The sequence below is a fragment of the Dipteris shenzhenensis genome, chromosome 25, assembly GCF_047967505.1.
Source record: "Dipteris shenzhenensis isolate YYH24624 ecotype China chromosome 25, Dip_SZ_1.0, whole genome shotgun sequence".
NCBI lineage: Eukaryota > Viridiplantae > Streptophyta > Polypodiopsida > Gleicheniales > Dipteridaceae > Dipteris > Dipteris shenzhenensis.
In genome coordinates this window covers 19,938,956-19,952,021 of record NC_141620.1, presented here as the reverse complement: position 1 = coordinate 19,952,021, position 13,066 = coordinate 19,938,956, and the positions used below count along the sequence as shown (strand labels likewise).

The 13,066-nt window shown below is 44.4% G+C and overlaps 1 protein-coding gene across 1 annotated transcript in view; it reads left to right on the top strand.

The window, feature by feature from the left end:
- Nucleotides 1-12,220, top strand: part of LOC147885567 (amino acid permease 3-like) — a 40,487-nt gene extending 28,267 nt beyond the window's left edge. Inside the window, exons 6-8 of the mRNA XM_087396147.1 lie at nucleotides 8,899-9,038; nucleotides 9,346-9,573; nucleotides 12,032-12,220. Coding sequence (XP_087252273.1) covers nucleotides 8,899-9,038; nucleotides 9,346-9,573; nucleotides 12,032-12,220 — 557 coding nt within the window. The remainder of the gene's footprint in view (nucleotides 1-8,898; nucleotides 9,039-9,345; nucleotides 9,574-12,031) is intronic.
- Nucleotides 12,221-13,066: the final 846 nt, after the last annotated feature.

Sequence of the window (13,066 nt, the reverse complement as noted above, 5' to 3'; positions counted from 1 at the left end):
CCAACAAAATAAAGTGGACAGCCGGTTACCCGCAGGCCTTCTGCAACCGCTACCCATTCCTGAAGGCAAATGGACTCACATTGCCATGGACTTCATTACAGGCTTGCCTTCTACAGATAAGGGTTGGGATAGCATATTTGTGGTGGTTGACAGGATGACTAAGTAGGCCCATTTCATACCGACTAGGACTCGGTACTCCGCTTCACAGGTTGCCTGGCAATTCATTGAGTATGTGTTCAGGCACCATGGTTTTCCTCAGGAGATTGTCAGTGACAGGGATGCTAAATTTATGGGTCACTTTTGGCAGGAGTTATTCACTGCAGTTAGTACTTCCCTTGCGCCTCGTACTGCTTATCATCCACAGACGGATGGACAATCAGAGAGGGTGAACAAGTGGTTGGAGGAGTATCTAAGGCATTACTGTCATGACACGCAGAAGTCTTGGGACAAATGGTTAGCATTGGCTGAATTTTGCTACAACAGCACCAAACACCTCTCTATTGGCATGAGTCCATTCGAGGCTATGTATGGATGCAAAGTGGGAATGCCTTCCAGGGTTGCAGACTTGGCTGTGAAAAATCAGCAAGCAAGGAATGATTTGGAGAGTATGAATGCCCTTCTGCAGTTGGCTAAGAGGAATATGCAGGATGCCCAAGCCAAGCAGAAGAAGTATGCGGATGAACAAAGGAGGTACTTATCTTTTGAAGAAGGGGATTATGTGCATTTACGTCTCCATAAGAATCGATATTCCTCGCTCAAAGGTAATACCAACACAAAGCTTGCCCACAGGTATTATGGCCCCTACAAAATCATCCGCAAAGTTGGGCAAGTAGCATATCAGTTGGAACTACCCAGTACCTCCAAGATCCATAATGTTTTCCATGTATCCTTGCTGAAACCACATGTCGGACAGCATGTCCAGATTCTTCCTGAGTTGCCTCCTATGGATGAAGAGGGCCACATAATCTATGTGCCGGAGCAAATCAAGGGCTTCAGAGATCATGTACTCAAGAACAAACCCTACACAGAATACCTCATCAAATGGAAAGGTTTAACGGAAGATGAGAATTCTTGGCAACCTGAGAGCATTGTGCAGGACTACCCCTATCTCCTACAGAGCTGATCAGTTTCTGTTGTATCCTTCTCATCCAGGGCAGCCTCTTGGAAATTTGAGGGCAAAATTCTTTGGGAAGGGATGGCTGTAATGAAGGTGGGAAAAAGATGGATTTCAAGGGGGAAATAGATGGGAGAATAGTAAGGGAAATGTGGGAACTATGGGGGACTATATAAGTCAACCCAAAAGGATTGTAAGGGACTTTTATGTGACATCTAATCCTATCTACTCTCCCTCCTCCTTCCTGCTACCTGCTGCCTACGCTCACACTCTCTCTCTCTCCCTCTCTCTATCTCTCTATCCCCTCATTCTTCTCTCTCCTCCTCTCTCCTTCCCCTTCTTCTCCCTTCCTTCTGCTATTCTCTCCCCATCTCCAAATCTGCCCCTTCCCCCTTCACTACACTACTGCCCAGGACACCCTGAATGCGGGCGCAGGAAGAAGGAGAAAGAGAGGGTAGGAGAGAGGGGAAGGGAAGGAGAGGATAGACTGAAGGGGGAGACGGAGGTAGGCTGAGGGGGAGGCGTGGGGAGCTGAGTTAGGAAGGAAGGGGGCGGGGAGGGAGAGGGAGGAGGTTTTTTTTTTTTTCTAACTCTTTTTTTTTTTTTTTTTTGGGGTCTCCTTGGGGGGGAAAGCAGTGGGGGGGGGGGGGGGGGGGAGAGGGAGGGGGAGGGAGGGGGGCGGGGGAGGAGAAGGGGGCGGGGAGAGGGAGGGCGGAGGAGAAGGGGGCAGCGGGGAGGGGAAGAGCAGCGGGGGGGGAGAGGGAGGGCGAGAGAGGGGGGAAGGGGAGGAGAAGGGGGCGGGGGGGCTGGCGGGGGAGAGGAAGGGCGGAGGAGAAGGGGGCAGCAGGGAGGGGGGCAGCGGGGGGGGGGGGGGGGGAGAGGGATGATGGGGGAGGGGACAGGGGAGGAGAAGGGGGGCGGGGGGGCTGACGGGTGGGGGAGAGGTAGGGCGGGGAGGGAGAGGTAGGGGCAGCAGGGAGGGAGAGGTAGGGGGCAGCGGGGGAGGGAGAGGGAGGGCGGGGAGGAGGAAGGGGAGAGGGAGGGTGAGGGAGGAGGGAGAGGGGGCTGGCGAGAGGGGAGGGAGAGGAGGAGCAGCGAGGGGGGGCAGCGAGGGAGAGGGAGAGGGAGAGGGGGTTGGCTGAGAGAGGGAGAGGGAGGGGCAGTAGCTTACGGGGAGGAGCAACAGCTCATCTCTTCAAGGTTTCCAAATCTGAAACATTTGAGGGAGAGCCATTTTCAACATGTGGCAAGCCATTTGAACTATGAGAAGTAGAAGGGGAATCATCAAGAGACTCCGTCTCATCATCCTCAAACTGAATGATGTCCAAAGAGGTGTTATCGTATGGTGGCAAGTCTGCACTAGCGGGCTGCATGCAGTCATTCTCAGCAAAGAGAACATCTCTGCTGATTATTACCTTCCTCGTAGTGGGATTATAAAGCCTAAATCCCCTACTTTCAGTACTATACCCCACGAAAATGCATTTGACGCTCTTGTCATCAATCTTTGTCTGATGTGCATCTGGAACCAAAGCATATGCCACTGAGCCAAAAACTCTGAAATGACTAACCTTTGGCTTAAAGCCATACAAAGCCTCAAATGGAGTCACATTAACCAAAGCTTTGGTAGGGCATCTGTTCTGAATATAAGTGGCTATCACAATTGCTTCTCCCCAAAAAGCCTCTCTTGAATTTCAGCATGCATCTCGTCATCTCCATGAGAGTACGAATCTTTCTCTCAGAGAGTGGATTCTGCTGTGGTGTGTAAGGGCAGGTCAAGTGATGTTTAATCTCATGCTGCTTCAAAAATCCCTGGAATGCATGTGACATGTACTCTCCCCCTCTATCTGAGTTAAGTGTTCCAATTCTAGAAATTGTTTGGTTCTCAACCATATTTTTAAACTCCTGAAACCAATACTTCGAAAAAGCCATGTGAACCTGAAGAAGTCATCTATAAAGATCACAAAGTACCTTGCTCCTCTGTGCGTGGGAATAGTCATGGGGCCACATACATCACTGTGCACTATCTGCAACAGTCTGGTTGCCTTGACCCGATTCTTGCCTTGTTTACTGAATGGCAAGCGATGCAATTTGCTAAGTGCACACCCCTCACACACTTCATTTGCTGATTGCTGTAATTTTGGCATTCCCTAAGTCATATTATTGTTGTACAAGTAGAACAATGCCTGTGATGGACATGTCCAAACTTGGCATGCCATAAATGAGCCTGGGAAGTATTTGCTACAGCCAATACCTTGTGATCATAAGGCTGAGCATCAAGCTTGTATAAGCCTTTGTCATATGGGGCAGTATACCCAACCTGCTTGTCGCATTACCAAGCCCCTGCAGGCGGGTGCTTAGCTGAGGTGGGCTAACATGCTAGTCAGGGAAGCCCCTTTTATGGCTGTGTGAGAACCCCTTGTGGGGCAGATCTAGGTGGCCCATATAGGTCAGGAGTTGGCCCCCTAGAGGCAAGCAATCAGCCCCCGTCTAGAGCATGTGGTCGGTCCACCTAGAGCAGGGAGTCGGCCTGCTTACATCAGCCGACTGAAAGGCATGGAGTGCCTATTTACAAGCCCCCTCCTCACTTGTGGTGGTCACAGTGGAGGTTTACTCCAGCTGTTTAGGTGGTTTTCCTGTTATCAATTGTAGTGTCTCCTTCTCTTTCTTTCTCTCTCCTTCAGTTCAGTTTGTGGTCTGGTTTGCTTTCTCCTTTTTTGTTAAGTATCCACTGTACTTCTCACAGCTGCTCCAGGGGGGACAGGTTTGAGATTACCAGATCAGTCCGTCAGGGATGCCCCTTAGCTCCCTTTTTATTCCTTTTTGTGGCTGAGGCTATGAGCTATTACATTAGAGCTCAAGCTGGGATTGTAATGCTCAGGTTTCCTCTGAGGTAGGAGGATGAGGTGGCCACTACCATTTGTCTTTGGTTTGAAGATTGGGGCAAATTTCCACAACGATTCATTGGGGAAATCCATCAATTTGCTCAGCTCAGGCCTTGTATGGTTTTGACGCTCTAGTTGAGCATCTTGAAAGAAATCACAGAGGACTCAAGGTAGCCTTTAAAGAGCCGCACCTTAGTGGCAGACAATCAAGTCGCCAAGGTTGAAGCCCAAGACCACAGATGGGAGCTACCACCAATAGCAGCCAACTGAAGCAAGCCAATATAGAAACTCCGTGCTGTGACACCAAAAACCAACAAAGCACACAAATGTGATGAAGAAAGACATAGCCCCATCATCTAAACGAATTCAAAATATTCAAGCCACGAGAACCACACCAACAAGACTTTGAGAAACAATAGCAACCAGCATTCTAGCAATTCACAATAATGCAACGTCCAAGAAACTACAAGAGATTACAAAGATATGGTGTTGTAGGCATAAAGTCAACCCTATGGTTGACCAGTAGTACTTGGGTACTATATATACCAAGTACTTGTATTGTTTCATTTGAACATTTCTATTGGAGCTTTCTTATGTGTGCACTCTTGCTCACTTGTGTTCACAACCTGTCTCCACTTTGTTCCTACATTTGGTATGAGAGCGCTTCCGTCTCTAAAGCCCATTCTCACGCTTGCTTCCAGACTCCTGCAAGCTTGGTGCTTCAGTGCGCGTTCATGGTTCTCACATTCAGCTCTCAAGCTTTCGTTTGAGGTAGCTCCAACAGTCCAGCGGCTGTTTTTTGATCTTTTGAGGTCCGATTTTAACGTTTTTTAAAATTTTTGAGCTACCCGCATACAAACAAGACTATCCCGCACCATTTCAGGAAGGGGAAAAAAATTATTCTATTTTTTTTTTGTCCGTACAGTCCGTACGGATCTGTCTGTACAGTTGCGCGACAATGCCGCGAGTTCGTACGACTTGTCGGAACCTGATTTTGAGCCCGTACGACTTGTTAGAAAGCGGTTTGAGCAATTTTGACTGTTTTTGGCCGTTTTTGCTCAGATCTGAACCTTTTTCAGCTCCAGCCTCTACCGGGCGTGTTCCAACAGCTCCAAGCTCTTCTCTACACATGTGTTGTGTTCAAAAGTACTCCTGACAGCTTCATTTAGCTCCAACCAGCTCACTTCAGCTTCTTTGTCATCTCCGGCTTGCCCACATAGTCAGCGGACTGTTTTGCAGGTGGTTCGGGCCAAGTTGCACTTCCAGTAAGTGTTTTGAGCTGTGTATTTCGCTTCGGGACTGTTTTGGCAGCCCATACTCTGGCACTCTCAGGTGCATTTGCAGATACTCTACATTGTTGGGTGCATTTGTAGTTACTTTACAGTTGTGGATGCTTTTGAGCTCCGTTGGATGCATTTGAGCACTCGTGGGTGCGCTCCCTGACTATCCCCCTCAATAGGCCTGCCTAGGACACCTCCAAAGAGCATTTCATCACGGCACCAAGCAAACCACAAAGAGGCCCTACACAACCACGATCTGTCTAGCACCCCTCCTAGGAATACCCGCCTATAATGTGCCTCCACTGGGCTGCCAAGCTAGCAGTACATCGTCCTCAAACAAGCCCTGATCCATTTGGCATATGCACATGCCCCAACCCTACACTAGACTAGCCTCACAGGGGACGGCAGACACACCCACAACAAAGGCCCTCATTGACATGACCCTGCAAGATCTGCACTAACAATAATCTTGATCCCAATCGATCAAAAACAAGTGCACGCAATCTCGATCCTCCCGTCCACCCACGAGCACGTGGTCTACAGCTTGACTCATCCATAGGCCCGTATCTCACCCAAGCATCCCATATCACTTGAGCCCATCCCGAAGACCCTTGGTACATGATCCTATGATCGGCCATGTAGATGGCTGGAGTGTTAGCCTTACATCCAAGCCCCACTCTCAGTTGAGGAGCGCTCAATTGAGTTGCCACAATAGTACTGGCCCTCCTCTATATAGAAGGAAACCTCACTATAAATAGCATGACGCTATGAATAGCCCCCTCCATAAAAAGCAACAAAAGCCTCATTCTACTCATTCCAAATCCTGTACATCATGTCTTTCTTTCATGTATCTTTCCAAGACCATGAGAGCACTTCCTTCTCTCTCTCTCTAGAGAAATCCCCTCTATCGACACCCAAACATCTAGACACTTCCCTCCTCAATCTTATTACACTTATCATTACTGTAGAAACTCAAGCACTCTCCCCCCAAGGGATCACATCTTACACTCGGGAAGAAAACCCCATAACTCTCTCTCCGTGACTCCAATTTTCAATATTTCGGAGTTATCGCAAAGTTCTTGAGATTCCCCATCTTCCTTTGGACTCCATAGCAAAAATTTTACATACGTTTGTAGAAACTAATTTTTGCATAAGGCACTAACGAAAAAGATATGTTTTGAACATAAAACAATAATATATTCCATTCAAAATGACATCGTACTACAACAAAGGTGGGAGAGAAATCTCCATCCCAAAACCTCCATGAAAATGCAAAACATAGTAACATTTCAAATCCAGTGAAAAACTCTTCCCGGGTGCCTGTGCCAGGAGGAATATTTTCTCAAAGAATGGAGGGGCTATCCCTTCTTTTGAGATTCTATAGCAGGACTGAGGTGGCACTTCCAACTTTCTTTCCAGTTTGTACTAAGGTTTTCTGTTGACCCATTCTCGGTGACTTTTTTGTTTATGCCATGCATGATGCATTTCCACTTTTTTCATACTTCATAGAAGTCTTTTCCATTGGAAAAAAAGTCAAGTGAAAAACACCAAAAAAACCTTCTTTTGATAGATAGGGCGTGGAACCTTGCCTCGAAACCTATGGGAGACCAGGCTTTCCCGGGTCAGCATACGATTCTCTAGCTTCAGACCTGAGGGAGCAACTAGGGGCGCTCGGTCCAGCCAAGCAGGAAGAGGGAGAAAATGCTGGACACTACCATGGAAAAGGGCACCAAGATGAAACCGGGGAGCAAGGCATGCCGCATAGGCACAAACCACCCGGGTGAAGCATCCTCCAAAGACTTACTCATAACAACGAACCAGTCTAGTTGCCCTCACAATTCTCCAAAGATTGACCTTGAAACCCCTCAAGACATGAAGCAATGGGAGTGGCATTGTACCCTCCATTGTTTGCAACACAAGGCTGAATAGAGAAGGCAGGAGAAGCTTTGCTCCAAGACATGATGTTGACCAGCACCACACTGAGGGGAGGCAGCAACGTCCGAGCAAGGCGGAGAGAGGAATGGGCAAGAACGAATGAAGGGGGGTAGCAGCGTGGCCGAGGAAGAACGAACAAGAAAGAGGGGGGGGGCGTGGCATTGAGCCGGAAGATCAGCATCACCCCAACTCAAAGGTATTTCTATTTTTTCATGGCTCTTCTAGCATTTTGGACTCCTAGTCAAGACTTGGAGATAGAATTTTGGTGCGAATCCTAGATGCCCGCAATGCTTTACAGCTTTAGAGTTCATTCAGCATTGCATTTGGGGTTGCAACGAGGCCCAAATATCTGACATGCATTGCATACTTGCTTGGCAGGATGTTGCATTACTTGGGATCTATGGCCTGGTTGACACTATCAAGTCTTCATATCTTCTACGAGGGAGCTGATTTGGATAAGGCAAATTTTATCGCCATAGGAGTCTCTCAGCTGATTGTTCTATATGCGGTGCCTGTGTCTTTGCACAGACTGCATTCACCTTCTATAGGATCAGCTTGGACGACATCATTCCCATACTTATTGAGATCCAAATGCACAAAGGCTTTAGATGGGACTCAGAGTCATGCCTCTCAGTCACTCTTAGGGATATAGAGACATATCGTATACACACTTTCATGGACACTATAGAGAGATATCATATTTTGTATGAGGCTTTTACACAATATTATCCTGAATATTTTGGTCACACTTAATAGAAGTTCATTTCTTGAAAACAAAAATTCCTCCTAGAGATCCCTTTTATCCTTTCTAAATGACCTAGTCTTTGCTTAGGAAGGCTAGGGAAGAAATCCAAAAGTCAAAAAGTAATTAAAAATCTTCCAAAACAAAATAAGCAAATGAAAATAAATCTCTTATGCATGTTCCTTGGTTTCTACATTAAACTCACAAAAAATTTTGTCCAACGGCATGGATCAAGGAGAGCAGCAAAATATCACCAAGTTGGTGAGAGAGGGGAGGGTGCAGCCTGTAAGGAGAGGGGTTAGCTTGTAAGTAATTAAATTTTAGTGTCTAGTAGAAATCTATTTTCCAATGTTATTAATGTTGATCACCCTGATAATCCAAAAATAAAAATAACTTTATTTGTGATATATTCAAATATTAGTTTACAGGCCCAAGAATCCATCTTTCTTAAATGAAATGAGTAATAACTACCGACAAAAACAGGGGGTAGAATGCTGAGTAAACGTATGTTTTCTATTATGTTAAGATAGACACGAATTTACAATTATTTAGTTTAATTTTTCAATTGAATTTGCACGACCTGGCCATTCATATGGCACTATTGATGAGTTAGCATTGATATGTCTCAAAGTGTAAGAAGGTTTGGGTGTTTATCTGTTTCTCTAAATTTTATTATGTGGTGTTGTATACATATCACCCTACCTGAAAAGTCAGCACATCGATAAATTACATAAACATGGCTCACGTTTTACTTAGTTTCTAGTTAAAAGATACCATCCAGAATCCTTACATCAATTGAGAGAAGTAAAACTGATGACAAAAAAAGCAGGATGAAAATCTAGTGGGCGGTGAAGGGATTGTTCTGGACTAAACAGAAAGTTTAACCTTAATTAGATTTAACATGAAATTACAATCCATTGATGGATTTTTCAATGGATTTTGCAGAACCTGGCCATTCGCACAGCACACTCAGTGACATTAGCATTGGCTATGTTTCAAAGTCTAAGAAGGTTTGGCTGGGTTTTCAAGCTCTGGGAGATAGTGCATTTGCATATGCCTTCTCAATTATCCTTATTGAAATTCAGGTAGTGACAAGTTTCTGATGACGTTGCACTGAGCATGGTGTATATTTGTTGGATCATGAGATGGTGTATATTTGTTGGATCAATCTCCCATGATGTTGAAGATAATGTGTTGAGTGTTGTTATAATCTGTTTGATAAAACAGGTTGATTTGTGACTTGTAATTTTGGCTATTCTTTCAATGTTCTAATAGCACATTTGAACTATCCAAAATAGTCATGTAATCAATCTTCACGTTCAGCCTTCTGTACCCAGGATTATTTTTGAATTGTGAGTTGTAAATATACATGTGTTGCATCTTTGAGTACAGGACACATTAAAATCGCCTCCTCCAGAAAACCGAACCATGAAGAAGGCAACATCTCTAGGAGTTGCCATTACAACTATATTTTACATGCTTTCAGGATGCGTAGGGTATGCTGCCTTTGGAAACAATGCCCCTGGGAATTTTTTGACAGGATTTGGGTTCTACAACCCCTATTGGCTAGTTGATTCTGTCAATGCTTGTATTGCTATACATTTGATTGGGGCATACCAGGTTAGTATTCCACGTGCATTCTTATTGTTTTAGTAGAGAGCTACATTTCTTTTTATTGGTTTTCAAAAAAAAAAAAATTCAAGAAAGAGACTTCTATTAAGTAAGAGAAAAAACCCACAAGAGCACGGAATACATCATGAAATCATGAGGATAAATAAAACATCCTCAAAGTGAGGTGGAAAACAACCAAGGCATGACCTTAATTATGACATGACCTGACATGACCTCAATTAGCTATTGATCATTTGTGATTCAATAAGATTTGTTGCTTGCTATGCTTGTACCCCCCAGCTGAAAGTGGATCGAAGATGTTTTGGGAGTGTCGGAAGTATTCTAGAGTAGTTGCCATTCAAAGTTTAAATTTTAACCTTGCTTTTTTTGTCAAAGACATTGTGCAATAAAATAAAAATCATTATAATGTCATATGAAACAAAAGATCCAACATTGCATGCATTTAAGTGAAATTTTGTGAAGAAAGTTAGATAAGGAGTGTCACATGCAGAGAGAAAGGAGGTCAACATGAAAGGCATCTGAGATGATGTGAAGCAAGTTAAAATGGTCCATTGGTAGATGTACCTAAGTTTTTAGAGGTCAGAGTACATTTGGCTACATGCGATGTACCAGTAGTACAGTCGTACAACAGTTGTATTGAAGCCACATCATTTCACATTGATAGGGGTTGCATATAATTCTCACGTGTGGCCTTGGCTCCTAATCCTCTTCAAGCACCTTGTGGATCCTCGTAAATCTAAAGAGGGGAGTGTTCATGCAACACATTCGTAATCTTTTTTGTTCTTTTTCTTTCAAATCAATTGCTTTTTCTAAATGGAATTGGATGCTTTTTCCATTGTAGTTACTTTCATTGTTGAGTAGATATGCTTGCATAGGTCACGAATTTTTAACGAGACCGGTGGGCGGGAAAATCTTTTAGACCCACCGAGGACATCTTTAAAAGCCTTAGAAAGAAAGCACCCCAAGAGCACATTCAAAAATGGTTTGGCCCGATAGGGAGGTTCTTGTAGATAAAGACATAGTGAGAGAGGTACAAGAACACTTTATAAAGATTCTTGGTGAATAGGAGATTACTAATACTGAAGAATTAATTGCCAGGGCAAAATGAAGTTGAGTTTTTCTAAAAGTCCCTAAGTTTAATGCTGACTTTTTGGACAAACCCATTTCTGTGGAAGAACTGAAGGAATCCGCCTCTACTATGGCCCCCTGGAAAATTCCAGGAGAGGATGTCTCCCAATTGGTTTTTATCATTCCTTCTGGGATATAAGGGGCCCTATACTATGAAGCCTTTGAGAAGAGTCTCTCTCTCGCGGGAGCCAAGATATGAGAATTAACATGGGGATGATCAAACTCATTCCTAAAGGAGGTCAAAAGGAGTTGATTTCTAGTTTGGTGTTCTATCACAATGCTAAATACAAGCTACAAAATATTAGCAAAGTCCTTGGACCTAAGATTAAAGATTAAAATGCAAAAATGGATTACAGAGGATTAAAAAGGCTCATAAAAGCAAAGGACGTTCTAGAAGCTATTATCACAATGCGGTAAGGGTTGGAGTTAGTTGAGGAGTAGGGAAGGACATTTGCTTTATGAAAATTGAATTGGACAAGGCCTATGACAGAATGGAATGGGGTTTTATTCTTTAGTCATTTGAGGTCATGGGAGTAGGACCAAGGTTTAGAAGCTTCGTTGAAATCTTGTTGTCCAACTTAAGGGCTAAAGTGGAGGTGAATGGTCTTATCTCTGCTCCCTTTGCTTGTAAGAGGTCCTTAAGTCAAGGCTGCCCCTTATCCCCACCACTTTTTGCCATTGCAGTTAACGCCCTGGGATGGCTAATCCAAGATAAGGCTGATAGAGAGAGGTAAAGCCTGGAAATCTGAATCCAAATGGTAGACGAGTGTTATGTAGGATAGGTCGCGGTTGGGGGCATTATGGAGTGCCTGAACTTAGCATTTGGGACCAGGTGAATCAGAAAAAAACTAGGGTTTAAGTACAATGAGCCCTATGCCTCGAGTTCTACCTTAGTCAATGTGATGAATAAAAGTATCATCGAGGCAAAGTCTGATGATTGCAATAGCTTTTGAGTTGTGTTGCTTCCATGTCTTGAGTTGTTAAGGATCCGTTGTGGGAGCGTCATCCTCCATAGCATCCCATACATTTTCTTTCATGAGGAGCAACTGAACCGTAGTTTGCCAAGTAAGGAATCCTTCCCCCGTGAACTTCTCCATGAGCAATGAATTTGAAGAGAGAGAACTCATTGTGTACCTCGGGAAATGGGAACTTCAGTCTTCAGCACTTTAGGATAGAGATGTCATTATCCGGAAGATGGAGCAGCAATTCACGGGGGGCAAAATGAGGATAGCTCAGCTCATGTGTAGGAGAAGAGGCAATGAGCAGCAATGGCATGCATCGCAAGGGCAATGAGTAGCAATGGTGGGTGTACGTGCAGGTTGTATGGGCTGGTACGATGCAGCAAGTGAGGGAAGTAGTCCCGAAGGCAGTATGGAGGCCTGGTGGGCAAGTTGTACAGTGCTGGAATAGTCAGTACAGTTCGTACGAACTGTACAACCTGTGTATGGCAGGTTGTACGGCCTGTTTGCAGGCTGAAACAGCAGTTGACGACGAGGCATATATCTAGGCTGAAGGGGTAGTTGATGGCAAGGCTTTCCGAGCTGATGGTCAATGTTGATCACCTCCTCCAATAGCTCCAAACAATGGTGAGGCTAAGGGAAGGGAACTCTACCTTGGAGGAGAGGGTAGCTTCCATTTGCGGGCTTCTCTCACTCTCTAGGTAGTGCAAGAAGAAGGGGAAGGTAGGAAGGGAAGCTTTGATACCACATGAAGACACATGGTGGAGAGGGAGAGAGAGAGAGGGTAGGCAAGGGAGATAGATAGATAGATAGATAGATATTAACGTCTCTAAAAGGCCAAACAGCCTATGAGACTAAAACAGTTGGTACATTTGCTAGTGTTGTCTCATCAAAGAGAACAACAAAACAAAGTCAGAGAGATAATGATACTCAAAGAAAGACATAATGAAATGGAAATGAGATGACTAAGCAATGAACAAATGAAAGTACTCACATGTAGAAAAAGAGCTTGTAGCTTGATACTTGATTGATTTGACACTTTACAAGTACAACTCTTATATAGAGTGCACACACACACACATATGAACACCAATGCATATGGGATAACTCCCAATGTGGCATGTGGCATCCATAGGACACACTAGACTAGAACTCACACTAGAACACACCAAACTGACTCATCTTGACTCCATTTCTTAACACCTCCCTCTTATCTAGGCTCTTTATTACAATGAAATACAAGAAACACACTATTCAAAATTTTTGGACTTTCTCTCTTGGTTTGGACTTTTTTTTGGAGCATATCCTCTCCACTCAACTTCACTTAGTGAACTAAAAAATTGGGTTTTTTGAGCACTTAATGGGTCACTTATATACAAATATGGCCTTATTAA